Source organism: Malurus melanocephalus, unplaced genomic scaffold (genome assembly GCF_030028575.1).
Source record: "Malurus melanocephalus ecotype Western Australia unplaced genomic scaffold, MMel_1.1 scaffold_31, whole genome shotgun sequence".
NCBI classification, from domain to species: Eukaryota; Metazoa; Chordata; class Aves; order Passeriformes; family Maluridae; genus Malurus; species Malurus melanocephalus.
The window spans coordinates 1,370,896-1,391,574 of NW_026623263.1; the positions used below are offsets into that span (position 1 = coordinate 1,370,896).

Here is a 20,679-nt window from a genome sequence, read left to right on the forward strand (position 1 = left end):
CAAAGTCCCATTCCTTAGAAATGCTTTATTCCCTTCCTGTGCCATGCTTTCCTTGACATGGCCGGTAACTTAGCAGTTCAAATCTTAGATCAGCTGCATAATTTCCTACCCAACTAGTTAACCAGCTACCGGTGATCACAGAAAGGGCACAAGTCTCATGCAGGTGATTGCTCATTCTCTTGATTTAAGCAGTGTTATTTTCCTCCAGTTTAGTATTAAGGTTTGAAGACCAGAAAAAAAAATCATTGTGTCATATGACAAAACACTCACCACCTGCAGCTGCTTTAAGAATTTACCTGAACTCCTATGGCAACATTATTCATCCCTCGCCCTCTGCTTACCTGCATTTTCACCATTGAAAACCCAAGGAGTATTTGTGCCTTAGAGTACTCTAACTACCTGTCCCAAGCTGGCTTTCATAACTATTCTCTTCCCTGACCTGTTCTACTTTGCCTGGCAAAAGGGTGCAATGTTTGGTGTTGAAYCTCTGGCTTAGAAAGACTTTAGCTCTCCCTGCACCTATGTCTTTACCTCTTTTCTCGTTTCCATGTGTTTCCCTTGCTTACAGAGCTTCATTACCTTTGACCTGTCTTACTCAGGAGGTCACAGTGGTCCTTGCTGGGTTTAAAATGTATTCCTCCCAGCTGCTTATCTTCTTCCTTKCTCTTTCTTTTGAGTCTTTCACTCTTCCTTACTAGTATTAATCTCCCCACTGATTTGGTTTTTTTTAAATTCCATCTCAGCAACAAATAACTAATTCTGTGGAAATATGAATCTAAATTCATGGCTTTTGTTCACTGCATCATCTTTTTCTACTTTTTTCCCCATGCGACTATTAAGAATAGTCAGAATGCCAGGGGTTTTGTCTTACTAGTTGCATTTTATATCCTTTTTTACTTTAGCCTGCACCACACAAAGTAAGTGCTAACTCACTGCCTAGGAGTGGAATTTAACTAAATAAAAGAACTGAATCATGAAAGCAGCGGGAGGGGCTGAGAGGATGAACTGCCACTTGTGAGCAGAAGCTTTTTTACTCTGCTGCAGTCGGCATCACTAACAGCTGCCTCTCTTTGACCAGTGACGACCACTTATATTTTTATGCAAAAGTACACTTAAAAAGTATTAATTTAAACCAAGAAAACGTGATCGGGTAAGTTTTCTATCTCTTAATGGATCTTTACATTAAGATCCAAGGATTCCAGCAGAGAGGTTAGAGAATATTCAGTGTTTTAAGATTTGGGGAGCAGAATCCTACATTTGTTAGTCATATTAAACCATATGTTGTCAAGCTAATGCCTTTCTCAGGATGCTTATATACAATATTAAAATTWAAAAAGCCTACTGGTAGATTACATTTACATACAGCATCTGTAAGAGACCRTGGTTTTCATGTAGCACTTTGCATTTTTACCTCTTTGCTCAGCTTGAAGCAATTCAATTTTCTGTCACTGTATCTTAAGATTGCCTTAGTCATGTAATCACATTAATATAGGGGACCAAAATATTACTGTCAAATTCTCCCAAGTTTTGTACATTAATTTTATTAGACATCTTGCATCAAAGAAAAAATGYCAAACAAACATGTAATTCAGAGGTCATTTCAACAGTCAAATATGTTTTATTTTCAGTGAAAGTGCAGTATTTTGAATGAGCACTTCCTTTGAAGTAATATGCCTTCAGGTTTGTTTTGCTGCTGCAGTTGTGAGACCACTCAGTTTTCTTTTTGTGTGAAACTAAGTTTACAAAATACATGTCATTCAGCAGATTTTACCTTTTTTGACTTCCAGGCCATTTGCATTTCTTTATTCTTACAGCCCATCACGCTGTGATTGCTCATGTATCCTAGGGCACAGTACTAGCTCTCTGCATATCACACTACTCTCACTTCCCTAAACCAACTTCTGTTTAAGACATTAATCAAATCTTTGCAGAAGAGCTCTTCACACTCCAAATAGCTTGCTGGTGTTATGTATCAACAGGAGATACTTCCCATCCTATTCACTCAAGTTAGGAGTAGCAGGTACTATTATTCCATCTCTTACAGTCCAAAGAACGAAAGAGCAAGAATGCCACTAGAAAGCAGATAATTCTCATAACAGTCAAATGTGTTACAAATATGCTGCTAAAGCACATTCAAACATTGTAAAATTAAAACAAATAGAAATCTTCCAGAGATTGGGATGAACTGTTGTTACCTGGAAAAAAATCATGTTCCACAAACAGGCTAACAGCATTTCCTGTCAAATGCCAGCACATTTTCTGGCCATCAGAAAGATTTGGCTGGAACATGAATGGAAATTTCCTAAGCACTTCCAATAGCTAAGATATCTCTTTCAACCTCTCCAAGCACCTGCCCCACTTCTCAAATGTTTATATATATACATGCCACATAAAGCAAAGCTGTTGATGTTTTTCAAGACTGTCCATCTAGATTTGTCACCTAATGTAACAGTTTATGTTATTACAAAAACACATGCTGCCATTTCTGATAGCACATGCTCAGCCAGAGCAGTTCCAGGTTTAGATGTAAGAAGTGACTATCAGTGTTGATGCCTGTCTGGTTCTCTAGTGCCCCATCAAGCACGGGCAGACACTTTAACCTTAAATTAAAACTTAAAATTCCATACCAAGTTATCAACCTGGTATGTAATTCACAATGAGCACTAGTGTATAAGTCCTATATACTTCCCCATTTCTTAATGTTGCAGCACAAAATTAAATATTGGCAGTTATCCTTACCTGCTACTAAGTACTTCCCTATTCACTTACCCAAACAATCTTTCCATCATTCCAAGTGCTGGACAAATGATTTATCAAAATGACAGTAACAAAGAACTTAGTTCCAAAAGCTCAAATATTTACTTTTAAGTGATGGTGAAGAAAAAAATACTAGCACTCAAGAAGTCTTTAGAACCCAAAATCTTTGCACGCTTTGTAGAAACTCCAGTGCTTTTCCATTGCAGAGCAGGRTAGAAACTCCTCTTTATGTACCATTACTATCTCATGGAATTGAAGAAAATGTGTCAGGTTTTCCACTGAGTTGAACTGGACAGAGGAGGCTGTTAAAAACGAATGCAACTGATTACAAAGTGCAAATTAGAGTAATGGAAAGCAATCACTGCCACTATTATCTAAAAGGGGTTTCCAGTTTGCTAGAACCTTGCAAGCATTAGTGATTCCTAAGAATCTGTAGCACGTCCTACGAATCTTGTGGGGTAAGACAATATCTTACCAGAATTTCTCATGCAAACTCAGTATTCAGTGAGACAAGGGCCATACTGCATTTCCTGGTGCCCAGACTGAGAAGCTAGCCATCCCAGACATTTCTAATTATATAAGAGGAAAATGCAGTTGTTCTTTGGTACTGCTTGAATTTCTCATATTATGCCTACAAAGAGGCAYGTTGAATGTACTCTCCCAAAATTAACAATATGTCCATCCTGAAGGARAGTGCACACCTGTACAGAAAAAAACCAGCACAACTGAACAATAGAATTTGCAATTTGAATATCTGCTGGACTGCATTAACTACTRCAATGCATAAATGTAGGACACTTTTGTCAGTACAGGAGAAGCGGAACTTTTTCACTGTTAAAAATCATAACAAAGTAACATAAAAATCCAGTTAGAAATATTAGAATACATATCTCCATAACAGCACAGACTCTAAAAGGCACTGGGAACTGTGGATTTCACAGTTASTTGCTTTCATGCATCTTTCATTCCCACTTTCTCCCTTCAGTATCCTTGCGCAAAATAACAGAGCTGTTGAGCTGCTACAACCAGCCCAACACAGAAAACTTCCAGTAAGGGCAAAACTGTCACAMATACCAGATGGTGTCAAGAGAGAGAGAACTCCCATGAAAGCAGGAAAATAACAAAACCAAAACAACAAACTACAACAAAAATCTGTCCAAACAACATTCAGGCATCTCAAGAAGTAAAACAAGATATGTATTTCAGGATTATTAGATTGGTCAAGATAAATGCTTGCCAAAATTCAGAGTAAAAACATTTGAAGTGACATCAGTTGGCCATTTAGCTTGTACTTATTACTGGGTTATCATATGCCATCCCAAGACTCTTTCTTCATTACCATCAATTCTAAAAAGCAAAGTACTTTCTCTGAATGGACAACATTTTTGGTGACAGTGCTAAAACGAACAGTGCTGCTTGTAGGTGTTAGACCTTTAACKCCATGACTTGGTGATGATTTCCCTGCCACTTCCTGAGTTCCAAGAGCACACCAACCAGAGTCAGCAAAATAGCAAATGCTATTGTAAGCAAGAGGTTGGCGTTGAGAAATGCAAATGGAGAGTTGTGTGTGAGGATGTGTGTTGTTCCACACCCATGACACCCACAGCAAAACTTCTGACTCCCATGRGGACAGGGAGGTGTTTGGTATCTTACATCCTCGGTGCATGTTCAGTACACTCAGCCATAACACAGTATGTAATGGAACAAAATGTATGATCTGATATCTGGAATATATTTAAGTATCATTGACTGCAACGAAGATGGGCAGGTGGCACACAACACACAACACACAACACAAAAAGTGACATCACAATACTCCTCACACTTACAAAGCAGCAGTCAGTCACGCCAGAAGCAACCAATTCAGACACTCATCTAGAAGTGATGCTTTAAAGAGTGCAAGAAATGCCTGGATAAAAAAAATCACGAACTAAGTTTTAAGGACAACTTCAGGTCAAAATAATCTTAAAGTATGCCTGGGATTTTTTTTTCATAAAATAAACTGGCAGAAAGTGAGATGAAACATTGTCATTAATGCTGAGTCYACAGTGGTACAATAGGCATGACTTCAACCTCCTCTGGTTTGCTGAAAAAAATACTTGTTTTGTTCTGACATGTCCATATTTTGTATGCAAATAGAGGGAAAATTCTTGGCAAAAATTCACATATCCACATGTCTGATATGTGAAGAACGAAAGTGTAGGCTAAGTTATTATCAGAAGGTGCTCTATGTCTTTCTGGCACTGTTACAGCTGTTCTATGAATCATCTTCTYATTATAGTCCATTAAGTAGCTTCCGAACTGAGATTATTTATTATAATAATGATATAAATAACCTTTGTGTTTTTTCAAAGGGTCATGATTACCAATGCAAAAAATGCAGTGTTCATAATTTAGAGTCGCTTGATAAATTAATTCTTGGGGAAAAGGTACTTTCAACATTGGGATGGAGATGGACACAAAGGATCACAATGCAATTAGCCAAAATCCCTGCTGGTCTTGTAGTCAGTGGACACCATCTTAACTTTAGGTGTCTGACTGATGTGGTTGATCTGATCATTAAAAAAAGATAACTCCTTACTGATTGGTTTGTAAGGACAGAGACCTTGGATTCTGGCGTTTGCAAGAGATAAAAGAATTGACATCTATATCATGTGAAATGAATCAAGAACTGTGGGGACACCTAGAGAAAAGCAAATGCATTTAGAGGGAAAAAACTAATAAATTACTGGATAAACATATTTGGTCAGATTAAGATTTGGTCTTAGAAAGACAATATGTCCACACATCTCTTTTTCCAAAACACCAGGTCTCGATCAGCTGGAAGAAAATTTATTTTCAAAATTATCAATAGCTTTGGCAGAATTATTATGTCTCAATCCAGTAGCAGCTTTTTTTTTTTAAGACTCAGAAGGCCCCAGAATGTTGTTTGTGTGAAGTGCTGGCTGTCATTTCTGAAGTTTTACTTGATCTGAATAGACAACGCTTGTTGGAACTCCTGGATTATGACTGGTCTTCTCTAAGTTCTTGAGGGGAGTGTGGATAGGCCCAAGAAACTTGAAAGTGCTTAAGACAGATTTTTGTTCTATTAATACTCTCCTGTGGCACTTTAGATCAAATGCTGTCACCTTTAAGTGTGTTGTTCTTAGATCTTCTCTTTGCTTACGCATCTGCAGCCCATGTCTAGACTAGCTGTGCTAAACCAGATCCTTTTGAATCAGAAAAATAACATCTCCTGTGACTTTGCCAGATACTGCAAATCAGTTCATCTCTCCCTCAGATCTGATAAAAATCATCATCTGTTTTACAGAAGTGTTTAACTGGATTTACTGAAGCCTGTAAATTTACTCAAATATGTTGCTTGAACTGCAAGAGCATTTAAATTCTTTTACAAATAATTTACACAATAAATAGAATGTTATAGAATGCTTAACCATGTCTTTGGATAGTCCCAGTACTTTCTAGGGAAAAATAGGAAGATACTGGTAGGATTTTTAAAACTGATTTTTCAGGAGCTATTTTAATGATCAGAAAATGGTGACTCTATACTGAAGTGACAATCTTATTTTTACTAGCTAACCCTTTATGCAACTGGAACTAATGGTGTGACATTCATGTAATTGCACCATTCATGGGAATTCTTAAATACAATGTTCAGATTCTTAGTAGCCACCACAGACAAGGTCTGGTAGAGATGCAACAAAATAGAAAAAGTTGAAAACATGTGGAGTGGTTTCAAAACTTTAAGACTAAAATAGATGCCTAAAAATAGAGACAGAAAAGATGCTGATAAGCAGGATGGAAATCCTACCAAGAGACATGTATTTTCCCCACATTTATGGGAAAAAAGCTTGTTCTGATATTGATAGATTAATGATATTGATATAGTTGATGAAGATGACAGAAAACTGACAGAACAGCACAGCAAGGATAGGAAAGCAGAGAAGGACCCTCCCTGTGTGTTTAAATTTACTAAGTTTGCTTCTGTACTCAAGACACTGAGTTTTGGACAACAGCATAGGAACCTTTCTTGGCTGGTTACAAGACTGCCAGTCTTTTTTAAGGGGATGGGAGTTAACAGCAAAATGTGGGAAGAAAACATCGAAGTGGGTATCAGAAGATTAAATATAATGGCAAAGGGAGAGAGAAAGGGGAAAAATACTTGAGAAAGAAAATGTGAAGGACATTAATCATCTGTGACAGAATAGAGGGGAAGAAACACAGGGACCAAGATACTGAGTCATACCTACTGGGGAAAAATTATTGTCTAAGGGTATAAAAAAAACTTAGTTATCAAACACTGATGTCAGAACTGAGAAAGGCAGCTTTAGGATGTATAAATTACTGTGGTTTTGCTAGTTGTTGACTGTTACATAAAATAACTGAAAAGCAGAGATTAAAGAGATTAGATAATTTCATTATGCACTCAAGTAAAGTAGTTACAGTAGAATACTGATACTTAATTGACAAAATGTTAATCCAATAGGTAAAACATAAATTTGACACTAAGGAATCAACAAAGAATCACTGTGGTTGACCTGTAGGTTCAGTTCATCATCTGCCTATAACTGAAATTTGTTTAGCAGTAATGTGGAATTTAATGCATACTTTCACCATTCATTATTCTATTCTGTTGCTTCTAGATAAAACTCTGTACTTAAGAAACATTTCCTTCTCCGCTCAATAAGGGATAGCATTCCCTGGAAGTTAATTTTTTTTCTTTTTGTCCTCTAGTGAGTTTGGCAAAACTAATTTCATAAAGCAGAAAAAATATGAAGGGTTCAGAATCATTCTTCTTTCAAGGTATATCATAACAGTGGACTTTCTTGTTGCACTGTGTCTGCATGGGAAAAGGACTTGAAGGTATGATTAAAGATCAAGTATTCATGCCTTTTGTTCTAAAGCAGCAGTTTCAAGGCTTATGATGAGATCTCAATTTTTTTTATGTTTCATGCGGTTGAAAGTACTATTCCTACAAAAGAACTCGAAGATGTTATACTTTTTCCAGAGACACAGTTAACAGTTTATCTGTTTCTAAATGTCTGAAAAGTGTACAACAGAAATATTACTTTATAGCTTTCTTTAAAGTATTGGCCAGGTAAGTCATATGAGCACATTATTTTCCATTAAACTTCTGCCTACATCATGATATCATACAGTWATTGGTTTTTGTCTTCTCCTAGATCTCTTCGGGTATATGCCTGTTACACAATAACAAATGCTTTGTATGTGACACATTCTGGATTATTATTCTTCAGGGACCTTGGATTGGTCTATCAAGATATTGTTAGGTTATTCATTTAACAATGTGGCAAAGTAAAATCTGCCAATTTACTGTAGAAATCCAGCCATGTTTCAATAACCTCTCAGAGAAACAAAATGGCAATTTCAAATTAGTAGCTCTTACCTTCTTTGATATAGATATAACATGATTTTTTTTTCCCAAAAGGTGAGAGAAGCACAATTGATGTACATTCCAATACTAACTGGGAAGTCTACACACTTCCCATAAGAGAATCTATCTGCAAGACTGAATTTACAAAGAAACAAAACAAAACAAAACAAAATAAAATAAAATAAAATAAAATAAAATAAAATAAAATTAAATTAAATTAAATTAAATTAAATTAAATTAAATTAAATGTACTTCTAAAATAAAAAAAAATGGCTGGTCCCATTTTTCTCACAAAAATATTCCTACATAGGTGTCCAAATGGCCTTTCGGTTTCTCAATTACTGAATTGGAGCTCAACATAAACGAAGGCATGTAATTTCCTTTCTTAAACGGCACAAAGATTACTACAAAACTAATTCTATTACACTATTTCTTGGTGTGACTAGAAGGGTGCAGCTTTCCAGAATATGATTCTTTTTTWAAAAAAATTATTAAGTTATTATTGTAGAGTCGATTATATAATGATTCACTTGTATAGTCACTTGAAAGGAAAATGTTTTTCTACAATTTTCTGCAAAACTATTATTAACCATTTTAGAAAACCTGAACTTAATGTGCCAAGATAGTGCATAAAAGGTTCCAGGGCCAAACTTGGTAGCAAAAACCAGAATACTTTAAAATTCTTGCMGTTTATAGCAGACTGGGATGCAGATTGGAAGAAACAGAAGACAAGTTATAAACCAAGTTTCAGTYCAGATCAGAACAGTCATTCTTAAAACCAAGAGCTCCTGTTTTTCATGCACTGGCAAATCCTACAGTGACTGTGATTCATTTGTTGAATTTTATGCACAACCTCAGAACTTCTAGAGCCTTCTCCTACACTGTTATCATGTGGCGATTGAAAGACTGAATTATTTTGTTTAAAAGTTTTGTTGTAACCCGTTAAAAGTAATTCCTGAAAAAAACTAAGGTAAAAGTGTGATATAATCAGAACACTTCCCAAGGTTAAATCATCAGGTAATCTCCTAAATGCTTTCACTTCATATTACCAATATAGTGTCAAAATAGTCCATCTTCTCTGTTTAAAGCAAAGCAGCAKGTGAAGCCAGTGTCTCTTGAAGCTTGCTGTGTGTCACACTGCCTTGCATTCATTGCTTTCATAGGTAAGACAAGAAAATAGGTGTTCTAGGTAATTATCTACAACAGTTCGGTTTGTCTCATCTTCTGTCAGTCTACTTGGGATCACCAAAGGAGATGAAAATGTCATAGTGCTCCTAATGAATTAAGAAGATGGGTCAGTTATCAAAGAATTTTTTACAACTTGTTTCATAAACATAAAAGGCTAGAAAGCCAATATTCAAAGTACTCGCCTATGAGTTAGTTTAAGTACTCTTAGCTGGACATCTTAGGGGAATTCTCTCACAGTCAGGGAAACACTGTTATATCAAACAAAATGGTGCAATGGTTACAAGTTCTGACAAGCAAGTTTCCAACTAGATATATGGAGGGAAATTCATCATAATCATATTTAAGCACAGAAATATGCATCACAGAAAATAATCAGAATTTGACTGGACAAGGCATTGCCAAACCTTATCTAACTTGGAAACTTGTCCTACTTTGAACAGAAAGTTGGACTAAAGATCTCCAAAGGTCCCACAGAGCTATGATTCTGTGCAATCACATTTGTTATGAAGTGATTCTCCAGTTTCAAGAAAATCTGGCTTACCGATAAGAAATACAGACATTATATACAGAATTGGCTTCTGTGACATGCAGTCCTTTGTAGTTGTCCTGTGCACCCCACCACGCCATCTCCACACACTGCCCCACTCCGTCCCCACTCCGTCCCTACTCCCGCACCCCCCCCCCCCCCAGTTTTTTTGGCTCTCTGGGAAGTGATATTTGTTTGGCTCTTGCTGACCACATAGCTCAAGTCTGAATCAGTCATGTGACATTATACCTTCCACCCTGCTGACAGTCAAGTAACAGCAGGCAGAGGATTTTGGAAAGGAAGATGAAGGAAGCCTACACCTCAACCATGGTGTGCAGTTACTTAAAAATACAGCTTTGTAAATTCTGCAGAAAGGACTATATACCTCTTTTTAAAGTATCTAACTACATAAAGTAAATGCCTGGAAGTTTACAGTACTGGAAAATACTTTCAAGTATTTGTCTGTAAGSCATAAGGGAGAGAAAACAGTGTAATAGTTGCACCTTGAAAAATGCCTGAGACTGAAAAATATTATGGGTAGACAATTTTGTCTACAGTATCACTTTTCTTCCGAAGTACAAAACACAAAGAATGCATAGTTCATCTCCCTGTCTTTTAGAGTTACATAAATGAGGTATAATGTAGTTGATGAATATTCTACCATAGGTAAGGAGGAAAAACTATATATTAGATATCAGGGTTTTTGTTTGCATGTGGTTTGTTCACACAGGGTTTTTAAAYATTTCAAATTACTATCGCCATTATTGATAGCACGGTAAGTTTYATACTTCATCTCTCTGATCTATACTGATCATGGTATCTGATCCATTATTGAAGTATCATGGTATAAAACAATTCAGATATACAGAATCAAGTTCATTTAAGCCATGCCATTTTTTTTAGAAATAATGGGGTTCTCTGTGTCTGTCTTGGCTTTTCAACCACTAATCATAGCATCATCTTTTCCAGCTTTCTTTCAAAAACATGTAGATGAGAATAGTCAAGTTTTCTAGTGAAACTAGTTTCTGACATAATTTTCTGAGCCTAAGCAAAACTTGGGGTTCTGACATGGCGTACAGTGCAGCACAAAATACATTATTGTACAATGGGCTAGACTTGTTGTTTGGACTGTATTACAAAATCTCTTTAACCAGTTCTAAGATGCATATGAGTTCCATCTCCTGAGAAGTTTACAATTTAAAGCATAATGGAAGACTATTGCAAATTYGCACATGCAATGTTTTCTAGTAGCTTGACTTTACACGTGTCTAGGAGACTACTGAAATATGTAATAGCTAGGTTTCATTTTACTGGAATGAGTYACATGGATTTAAATATTCTCCTGTGTCTGCCATTTCAGCATCACAACTCTGTACTGGTGTAGAAGACAGGAAGAGTGACTAGCAAAAAAACTGAAACTAACTATTCTATCACCTTCTAGGATTAGTAAAACCCAGAAAGTGAACTAGTTTAAAGCCAATTTATACAGTTGAGCTTTACAATCAGATTTTACTTAGCACAAAGTAAAACAGCAGTGGAATTGTGTATGTGCCTAGTTCTTTGGAAAGAGAAGTAGAGGACAAACCAATGCAGCAAATCCATCTACGGGTTATAGGCCTTCTCACAGCACTTACAAAATTTAATTTAAGAGACTTAATGAAATGCGAATCCTAAGACACTTGCTTGCCAGGGGAATTCCTTCTAAAGTACAAGTTTGATTTTTACAGTTTAAAAGATTTAGTCTGTGAAATTTGGACTGTGAAATTTGAGAAGCTTCTCCTTGGACTTATACACAAAAGACTTGGGATCCACAAGGCAGAGATATCAAAATTAAGATGGTGGTTAATTTTTGAAGTCTTATACTGCATGTTCAGCAGCTTTTTTCATTTAATTGACGCGTAATTACAATAGGTATGAATAAAAATTTATATATGAAGCAACATTTCTGTACATTTCCAATTCATTAATATTTATTATAAATCTTTAATTTTGCATCATCTYCACTGCCTATTAATGGTTACTCTTGCTACAAAATTACTCTGCRCACTTGCTGTAACTGTTTCCACATAGGACTGAGTGCCCAGATAATTGGATGGCAAGGGCCATACATGCTACAAGACCAGTTTTTTGGTAGGCTACTATAACTCGTAGCCATATTTGAGMAAATGCCAATGTGGCTGTGTATTTGCTCAGCAGAGAAACATTAACTCCTATAAGCCATAAAATGTGTGACTTTTCAATCTGACACACATGTGAAAATGATCTATTACACAATCTATTTTTTGTAATATTAAAGATCATCTTCCTGCAAATATTCTGCCCTGGCATTTAAGATACTAAGCCTGTTTGCTTCTATAAAAAAAAAAGCCAGTTGGATAACAAAGCATTTTCTGCACAGGTTTCTCAGCTCAATCCCTCGCAAAGTAGCTGTAAGACCTATGTACAGAAGTATTAAGAATTGCATTAAAGTGTGGATGCACTTTCAGTTTATGATGACTGACAACGATTAGGTTCATTTCTCTTTTCTGTCTTACTGCCTCCCACACAGACCTGGCTCAGCACTGCTACCCACACCACGGCAGTGTTACCTGCCACTGGGGTCTGAGTTGATCACTCTGACTTTGCACTGTGGTCAGTCAGGGTCATCCCTTTGTAGTGTAATCACAGGCCGTAGAGGCAAAAATACCAGATCAAGTGCAATAGGCATGTTCAAATAATACAASTATTACAGATAGGGTTTAACATGCAGTCAATATAAAAATGTAATACTCAAAACTCTAAGTTACAAGTCCGGTCAACTACACTAAGGTCAGAGCATTTTCAGGAGCATTTCCACATCACCCTTTAAGTTACATGGTATGAGATTATGTAGTAATGCTTAAGTATCATGTTACTTCATCTAAATTCAGAAGACACTTCTCTATACTATTATTTTTTTGAGACATTTAACTGAGTACTCAAAATTATATGGAGTTATTTTGTACATCAAAATAGCAAAATGTTTCTAATTTGGACACAGGAGAGTCCACTATACTAAGCTCTGAAAAATGCTGCTATTGGGTCATTTAAATCAATCCAGACCCTCAGCAGCATCATCATTTTTACCAGCACTCTTTTCCTCCCACACACAAATCAATTCCATGCCACCTGCTTTTCTTTTTCCTTTCATATCACTTGCATAGCCCTTGCATCCACCATTAGGTTTTTTAARTGTGCTAAAAAAACACTTATTCATAAATTCCCTGGCAACAGCTGCTTATCCTTCAGCACACAGCTCTTACAACTTGTGTTTGTGCCAAGGATGTGGYGTTTGGCTGCATATTACTCAGGTCAAAGCTCCTAAGAGGCTGAAAAATGGAAACCGTACCAGGACTCTTATGGTGCTGGGGTCTCTTGTGATAAAATTCTTTCCTCAGAGTGTGAAAAGATACTCTCATTCAAAGAACAAAAGGCATCACTTAACACTGGTGATTTAATGCACAGAAAACAAATTTTTCCTAAGTTGTTTCTCTGTATTTTCACTTAGCCTTACATGACCTAACACATCTAAGGGCAGACTTTCCTTTTTTTCTTTACCAGCCCAGCAGCTGCTGCTGTAAAATGATTGGGGGCTCCTCTTTTTTTACTATTTTTAAATACATGTCTTCATTAGCAAAATTACACTAGATGATGCAGAAATCTAACTTGAAAAATAGCCTACTAAATATATGTGTTTTATTGATTGCATCAAGGAAACGAGAAACATACTATATCACATTCGATTACAGCACAACTTCTAATTTGCTTTCAAGCATTCCTACTGAGTTCAGTTGCTCATTTTATGCTCCATACCTGAAATAACACTAATATAAGCCTTCTGAAACAACTTATCGTTCAGCCAAAGTGAGATCATTTGCATTCCCTTGAAAACACTCTTCTTCCATACAACTTTGGGATCTTTCATGAACTAAAGCATAATGAGAGCTGTTTTAATCTTTACAGGTGGCTAATGGTTATTAAAGGCAGTAACACATTGCCAGAGCACAAGAATTGGACACGTCTTGCTGTTTCCCAAAGACCAACTTCCTGAAATAGCAATCTGCAAAGTGAAYGTGCATATCACACTTACTGTAGCAACTGAATAAGCTTTTAAGTCACTTAGCTAGAATTTCAGTGTGAAATATCTGACACCAACATTTGCTCTGCAACTTACATCTGTTCTTCAGTTCTTYTTGACTTTTGCTTATGAATCCTTGTTGTTCTTGGCCATTTTTAGCCAACATCATGTCATCATTACACGTATCAGAATGCAAAGAGAAATTCTAAGCCATATAATAACTGTTCCTTCTGCTTTCCTATATACAGATAATCTRAAAGTACTGCTTTATTTGCTTAATGTTTAGTTCTTATGCAGGCTTGAATACAGGAATTCTTGCTTTCTGCTAGCATGATCCTAGAAGAGACTGAAAATTCAGACTCAAAGCAGAGAGATGAACTGAAATTTAAGTAGGATTTCGATGACCAATTCTAAAATTGTGATCTCTAATGCTTCTATTAAAACCCTGCATTGGTCTGGGACTGCTTTACTTCATATGTTCTTCAAGTTTTTTGTACTGACATGCTAAGGCATCATCTAGAAGTCTTGAAGCGCCTTATTAATCTCAACCAAGCTGTAAAGCTGCATCRTTCCTTACGCTGGCCACCACAGAATAGCATCTCCTTCTCTTTTCTTGCCAAGGGGCCTTGATTCGGTAGAGGTTCCTAGGACATACTCCCTAAACTGTACAGAAAGCTCATTGGGAACTGCTTCCTTCTATTACAAGATGGCTAGATGCAGCCACTTCATATATCATTTTATTCCCATTTCTCCATATTCTTCATATAGTAGCTCAATGAACATGAAGCCAAGGTATGRGAAGCTACAAGGAGAGTGAAGGAGGGGTATTTAAAAGAATAGTATTCTCAAAATGGCTCAAATTTCCAGGCCCCAGTCTTCTTTTTTAACAAAAAAGGCACAGGAAAAAAGCTAACTCATTAATACAGTACAAAAAAAAAAGGAAGTTTGGTTCTTTAAAAAGAAGGAAAAACTCCTACTATATATTACACACAGGCTTGAAGTATMTTAGAAAGATGAAAGAGTGCATGGGAATGTCTCCAGGCAAGTGGTATGGAATAGTTCACATCCATACCAGCAACCTTTCCTCTGCTTTTGAGCAGGCTGGCTGCAGGTGCAAAGTGTCTGTTGGAAAGAGCACTCGGAACAAGCTAACTCCTGAATGGAGCTTGGAAGCCAYTCGAGGGTTGCCCAAAGACCACAACCATTCTCACAAAACAACAGCTTAATGTTCTCCTGAAACAATTTAAGGCACTGTTTAATGTCCTACATATGTGGCTACATAGTATCTGGAAAGGAACTTCAACTCAGAAAACTCCAACTTTCCCCTCCTCAATTTCTCACCTAAGGCTAATGGTTAGGCAGTGGCTATTGTCATCTTAAAATATACATCCAAAAAAAACTTCCTTAAATACTCTTATCCAGATGACCCTGGACTACTCGGAAAAAAACACTTACTGATCTGCAGGCTGATTTCTGTTTGTCAAGAGTAGTTTTTTAATAAATTGATTTCTCTGTTCTAGAAGTTAAAATGTTTATCATAATTTTTTCACAGTACAAATTATTCAGAAGAACTAGTGAAATTTTCAAAGGCCTATTAAAAAGACAGGAAATGAAATCCAGTTCTAAGTCACTTACACCTTGTATAAACTGAAGTTACAGAAGCAAGGCAAAATAAACCCATTATCTGGATGCTCCTAGCCTGATGCAAGTACCAGTAAGAACATGGTACTTTGAATATCAAGTTAGTGATTTTGAACTGTTATATTTTAATTTACTTTTAATATGTTAAAAACAGACCAGTCTAATATCCCAGTTCACATAGGTGCAGAGTCTCACCAAATTAACAAAACCAATACCAAAAGCCTAAAAGCTTTTTGGAGACCAATTACAACTGGCTGTCAAAGGAACTTGTGTTTCCCTGAGAACACACTGCCTATCAAAATTAAACTGAAGTTCTTAAGTCTGCAGGCAGTTCTGAAAAAATTGTTCAGTGCCATTTTGTCATATCAATGAACTTTATTTCTCTTAACTATTTATTTTTAGAGAATAAAATACCCTCCTCGTTACTAGTGTCACTTGGGTATATCGGGATTTCCACCACACAGATAATTCAATATGATTTGAAGATGTATATGAGATTAAAACTTATGCTAGTGTATCTGAGTTAAATAGCTTACAGGAAATGTCACTTTATAATAAATATTTTAATATAAAATACTATATAAAAAGTTCTTACRTAGTAAACAAATCATTAGCAATTATTCTCTTCACACAACAAATTTATGGAAGAAGTGTACTTTTTCCGACTTCATGTACAAGTTCTGGCACTATTTACATTTCAAGTTCAAGAACTGTGTGATAACCATATACCCCAGAAAAAATCAGAAAGCAATAGAGGAATTTTGGGATTTAAGTTCTTTAGAAATCACTTTMTGCTGCTTTCAACCATGAAGAATATTAGATTTTAAGTGGTACATACCCAAAGGCTCTCCTTCCTGTGTTGGTAATTCTAGCTCACTGGAAACTGACACTTCGTCAACAACAAATTTTGACAATTCTTTCCCAAGATATGTAACCTGTACAAAGAAATCCAGATGGATAACTGAATGTTTTAATTAGTTGTTTTTTTTTTTTGAGGTTTATCTGAAAGGTATAAAAACTTCACTTTTCTAATAAAACCAAGTTTATGTACTTATCAGTCTAATGTGCATCTATCAAGATCAAGAAGAAATTATGCTGATTTGAATTCTAATGGAAAAAAAAAAAAACAAAACCCCAGACATAATAAAGCCCATTATTACATCTGCAAAGCCTTTCAAACTCTGCCAGTGTTTTGCAACRTTTTTCCATGACACTGATATTTCAATAGGCTTACTCCTTTTTATCAAACTATGTTTCAGCTATTCTATCAGTCTTAATAATCTTTAAAGCTACTCTTTCAAATTCCTGCTAGCTTACAGTGTGAGCATTCCACATTCTTTCAACACTCATGACTAGTTCATCATTGTACAGTGACAGCTATGTAGCTCTTTCTTTGCTGCTCATTCATTAAAAGTAAGACATTTAAGATTTAAGCTTGCACCCTCTTGCTTTAAGAACAGTAAGGCGATCTAGTGAAACTTCTTATAGCCATTTATTATTGCTAACTTTGGGAATGAAATCAGGCCCACCTTATTCCACACATACTTCCATGTCACAGAAATACCACTTCCTAGTAAGTCTTTAACCCACTGAACTGGATTCTGCAGTATTTGACCTTTACTTGTTCTTATCTTGCCATTTTTTAAGAGTGTAGCTTTATGACTGAATTCCTAAAAAGAAAAGAACAAGAAGTAATTTCAATTCAAAAATTAACAAATATGAAATMAGATCCTTGAAACACGAAAAATACCAAAGAACAACTTAGCTGAAAATTTGCAGTTCATTCTGTTTTTTCTCAGGAAAAAAGTAAATAATTTAATGCCACTTTCAGAAACCGTGTAAAATAAGAGGATTTAGTCCACCAGAAAAAAAAATGTTTTAGCCAATCAGAGGACAAATCTCCCTATGTGTATWTGTCAGAACTGTATTTGTATCTTTGTTCCTCTTACACTTAACAARGCTTTGAATAAATGAATTTGCAATAATGATCTCAGGCACTTATGAGAGGCAAATTGTGCAACACAAAACTGTCATATGTGGTACATGCATGTAAGAATAAAGTTTCAGCAACTATTCAAATATGAAACATATTTAYAAAATCATATGTTTTAGGAGGAACCTGACAACCTTACCTTATGCACAATTAAGTATAAAAGAACTTATTATTAATGCCTCTTTCCTAATGCAGACTCCAGTTCTGCAAACATTTTTACYTCTCCAGTAGCACAAGTTATAGTTGTTTATAGTTGAGTAAGTCTTGGTTTTGTTATATTTGCCTCAGTTGGACTAACATAGCTAAATAATGCAAAAATTAGCTGTTAATGAACTCTGTTAGAACTTAGTAAAGTCATTTATCATTCATAAAGTTAAAAAATCTGAATAAGAGTATAATGCACCAGCAAATATCGAACTACCTCCTACCATATTTACTGGCTTGGAGTGTCTTTAAGAATTTAAATTGAGATTATTAACTCAAATATTTCAATGAGCATTCACTGCTGTTCACAGTTTCTGATCTCTGTGAACAATCCCATTCACAACCTTGGTCTATTTCATTCAACAACTGCATTCTGCCTGCCCAAAGCTAACCTAAAGTAAGGACTATGTATAACTGTATGTTGTAATCAATATATATATACATTGATAACATATATATTACACTATAATGATAAAGAGGGGAAATTGACTGATCATCTCGTATTTGCAACGCAACAAACACTGGCTTCTAAATTTTGATTTCTATAGCACTGTCTCCCAAAACATAAATAAGTGTCATTTTCAACCTAGTAAAGATCACTGACCCTTCTAAACCAGTACTTACGGCATGGGGCTATAGCTCTTTAGGATCCACATGCATCAAGATGGTATCACAGAGAACTGTCTTGAAAATGACAGTAGACATACTGAATTTTTCATCCTTCCACTTAATCACCTTGCAGTTCAAAGGAATATCACATGTTCTTTAAAGAAAAGAAGTGTGTCTATATACCTATCATATGGCCTAATGTACAGCCTGGTGACTTACACTCCCCTATGTTACAAACACAAGACCACATGAAATGGCAACTCTCAGCAGAAAAGCATTCTTGAGCAGATTACAGGTGCAGGAAAAGCAGCTCTTTCTACATCAACTAACCTGGTGAGTTGGCTGAAAAGAACCTTTCATGCTTTTATCAATATGCTGCCCTGGAAGTTAACTAGCTCACATCTGGGAATTCAGTCAATGATTCCCTCAGTCAATGATACGCTCAGTACTAAGCCAGGTCCCTGGCAGTTGATGTAAAAATCTGCTCTGTATTTGAAGGGACAGGGACATGTTTTTGTATTAAAAAAATTAGGGGTTTTTTTCTTTGTGTTTTAAATATGTGATTCATACCAGACAGTAAGCTTATAGAACAAGCCAGCATGTAAGTAAGTAATTTTGCATGCATTCATGCCTATTACAGCACTACGAAATCCTTGGTGTCACATTTTTTATTTGAGGGACTTGACAGTTGTTTCCAAGAATGACATTAAGGTCATAAAAACATTTATATTCCTGCTCCTTCTAGTAATCTAGTATCAGGTATTGCACAATGTAGATTAGCCAAAGATTCCACACTGGTTCTAGAAATAGGAAATATTAACAAACTGGTAATGCAAAGTTAAACACAAATTTTACATATGCAATATTCTGGGTCTTAAAATTACGGGCTGACAGAAGACTTTATCCATAGCATTTTCCTTTTAAACTCACAGTTATCTATAACCAATGAATAAAAACATTCATTAGTAAGTGCTGAAGATGCAGACTAAACCATGAGAACTGCTGTTGCCCCATATTTTAGTGAGTGGGGTATTTTCATTATCCACTAATATTAACATTACTATTTCTCAACAATTACCTGCAGTTTGAATTCTAAAACGTTTTCTCCTGGTTTTATCCTTCCCAATTCAAGCAGGTCTATCAACTGAGGGGTTTTATTACTCTTCCGTCCATACCTCAGTTGTTTCTGTTCCCATTCCTGATTACTATAGCTCTGTGAAGATTTCTCACTGACATTTACGGGAGAATGTGTATTTGAGGTAAAATTTGTAAGTACCAAGTTGGCATTACATGAATTCTCACTACTCTGACAGACCATTTGCTGCAAACCGTTAGAGAAGCTCTTTGTAGATGGTAACAAAATTATTTGCTGCGGCTGCTGCTGCTGCTGCTGGAATGCTTCCTTCTTATTCATGTATCTATGTAGAGCTTCATGTGTAAGAACCTTCTTGCAGTCACTGGCTGTCTGACATGGATTCTTATTGACAACAGTGCTTCGGGGTTCCACAATATTTAATGTGTTGGTCACTGAAGTGGGATTTAAAGACTTGTTTCCTTGTTCAACAATTGCTACACAATCAATGTCTTTTTGCTGTGAGCGCTTTGTTTCAGCAGTGGAAATAGTAGGTTCTGAAGGCAATGTCATCACTTCTGTAGCTTTTGTCAGCTTTGACATATGGTCAAAGGGATATTCTCTTACCCTGTTTTCAGATGCCYGAGCATGACCAGAAGCCTCTTTGGCCCTAATTGCTTCTTTATTTGTTCTTGTCTCATTCAAATAGATGTGTGGATGCTGGATGCATTCCTGAGTTGAAAATCTATTTTCTAAAGAGACATGTGATTCTACTCTGTTTCCATTAGGCGTACTGGCACCAAGACTCATAYTAAATGTAACTGTATCAGGACACATGATTTCATTAGCAGTTAAACTTTGTCTTGTATCATTTCCATGGAAAACAACTGACTTTGACATTTGCATTTCTGATAATGAATTGGACATTTGCTTTGTTTTCCTGTAATTTTGTATTTTCTGCACTAATTTTTCCTGGTTTTGGGCAACAGTCAACAGGCTCTTTTGCCTAGAAGCAAGGTTAGCTAGTTGTTTCCTCAGTGCACCTTTTTTAAATGATTCCACTGAAGCCCTATTGAAAACAAAAAAAAAGAAGGGCATTGGAGTTACTGTAAATGCAAAATTAAAACAGTTCAATAGATGTAAACCATAAAGAACACGCTTCAAAGGACTATGCCAACACTTAAAATTTGAACAATAT

The 20,679-nt window shown here is 36.0% G+C and overlaps 1 protein-coding gene across 1 annotated transcript in view; it reads right to left on the bottom strand.

The window, feature by feature from the left end:
- Positions 1–1,556: 1,556 nt before the first annotated feature.
- The window catches only part of ANKRD31 (ankyrin repeat domain 31), a 61,798-nt gene continuing 42,675 nt past the window's right edge, over positions 1,557–20,679 (bottom strand). Inside the window, 4 exon segments of the mRNA XM_057363763.1 lie at positions 1,557–3,059; positions 16,442–16,538; positions 17,133–17,273; positions 19,488–20,550. Coding sequence (XP_057219746.1) covers positions 2,908–3,059; positions 16,442–16,538; positions 17,133–17,273; positions 19,488–20,550 — 1,453 coding nt within the window. The 3' untranslated portion in view covers positions 1,557–2,907.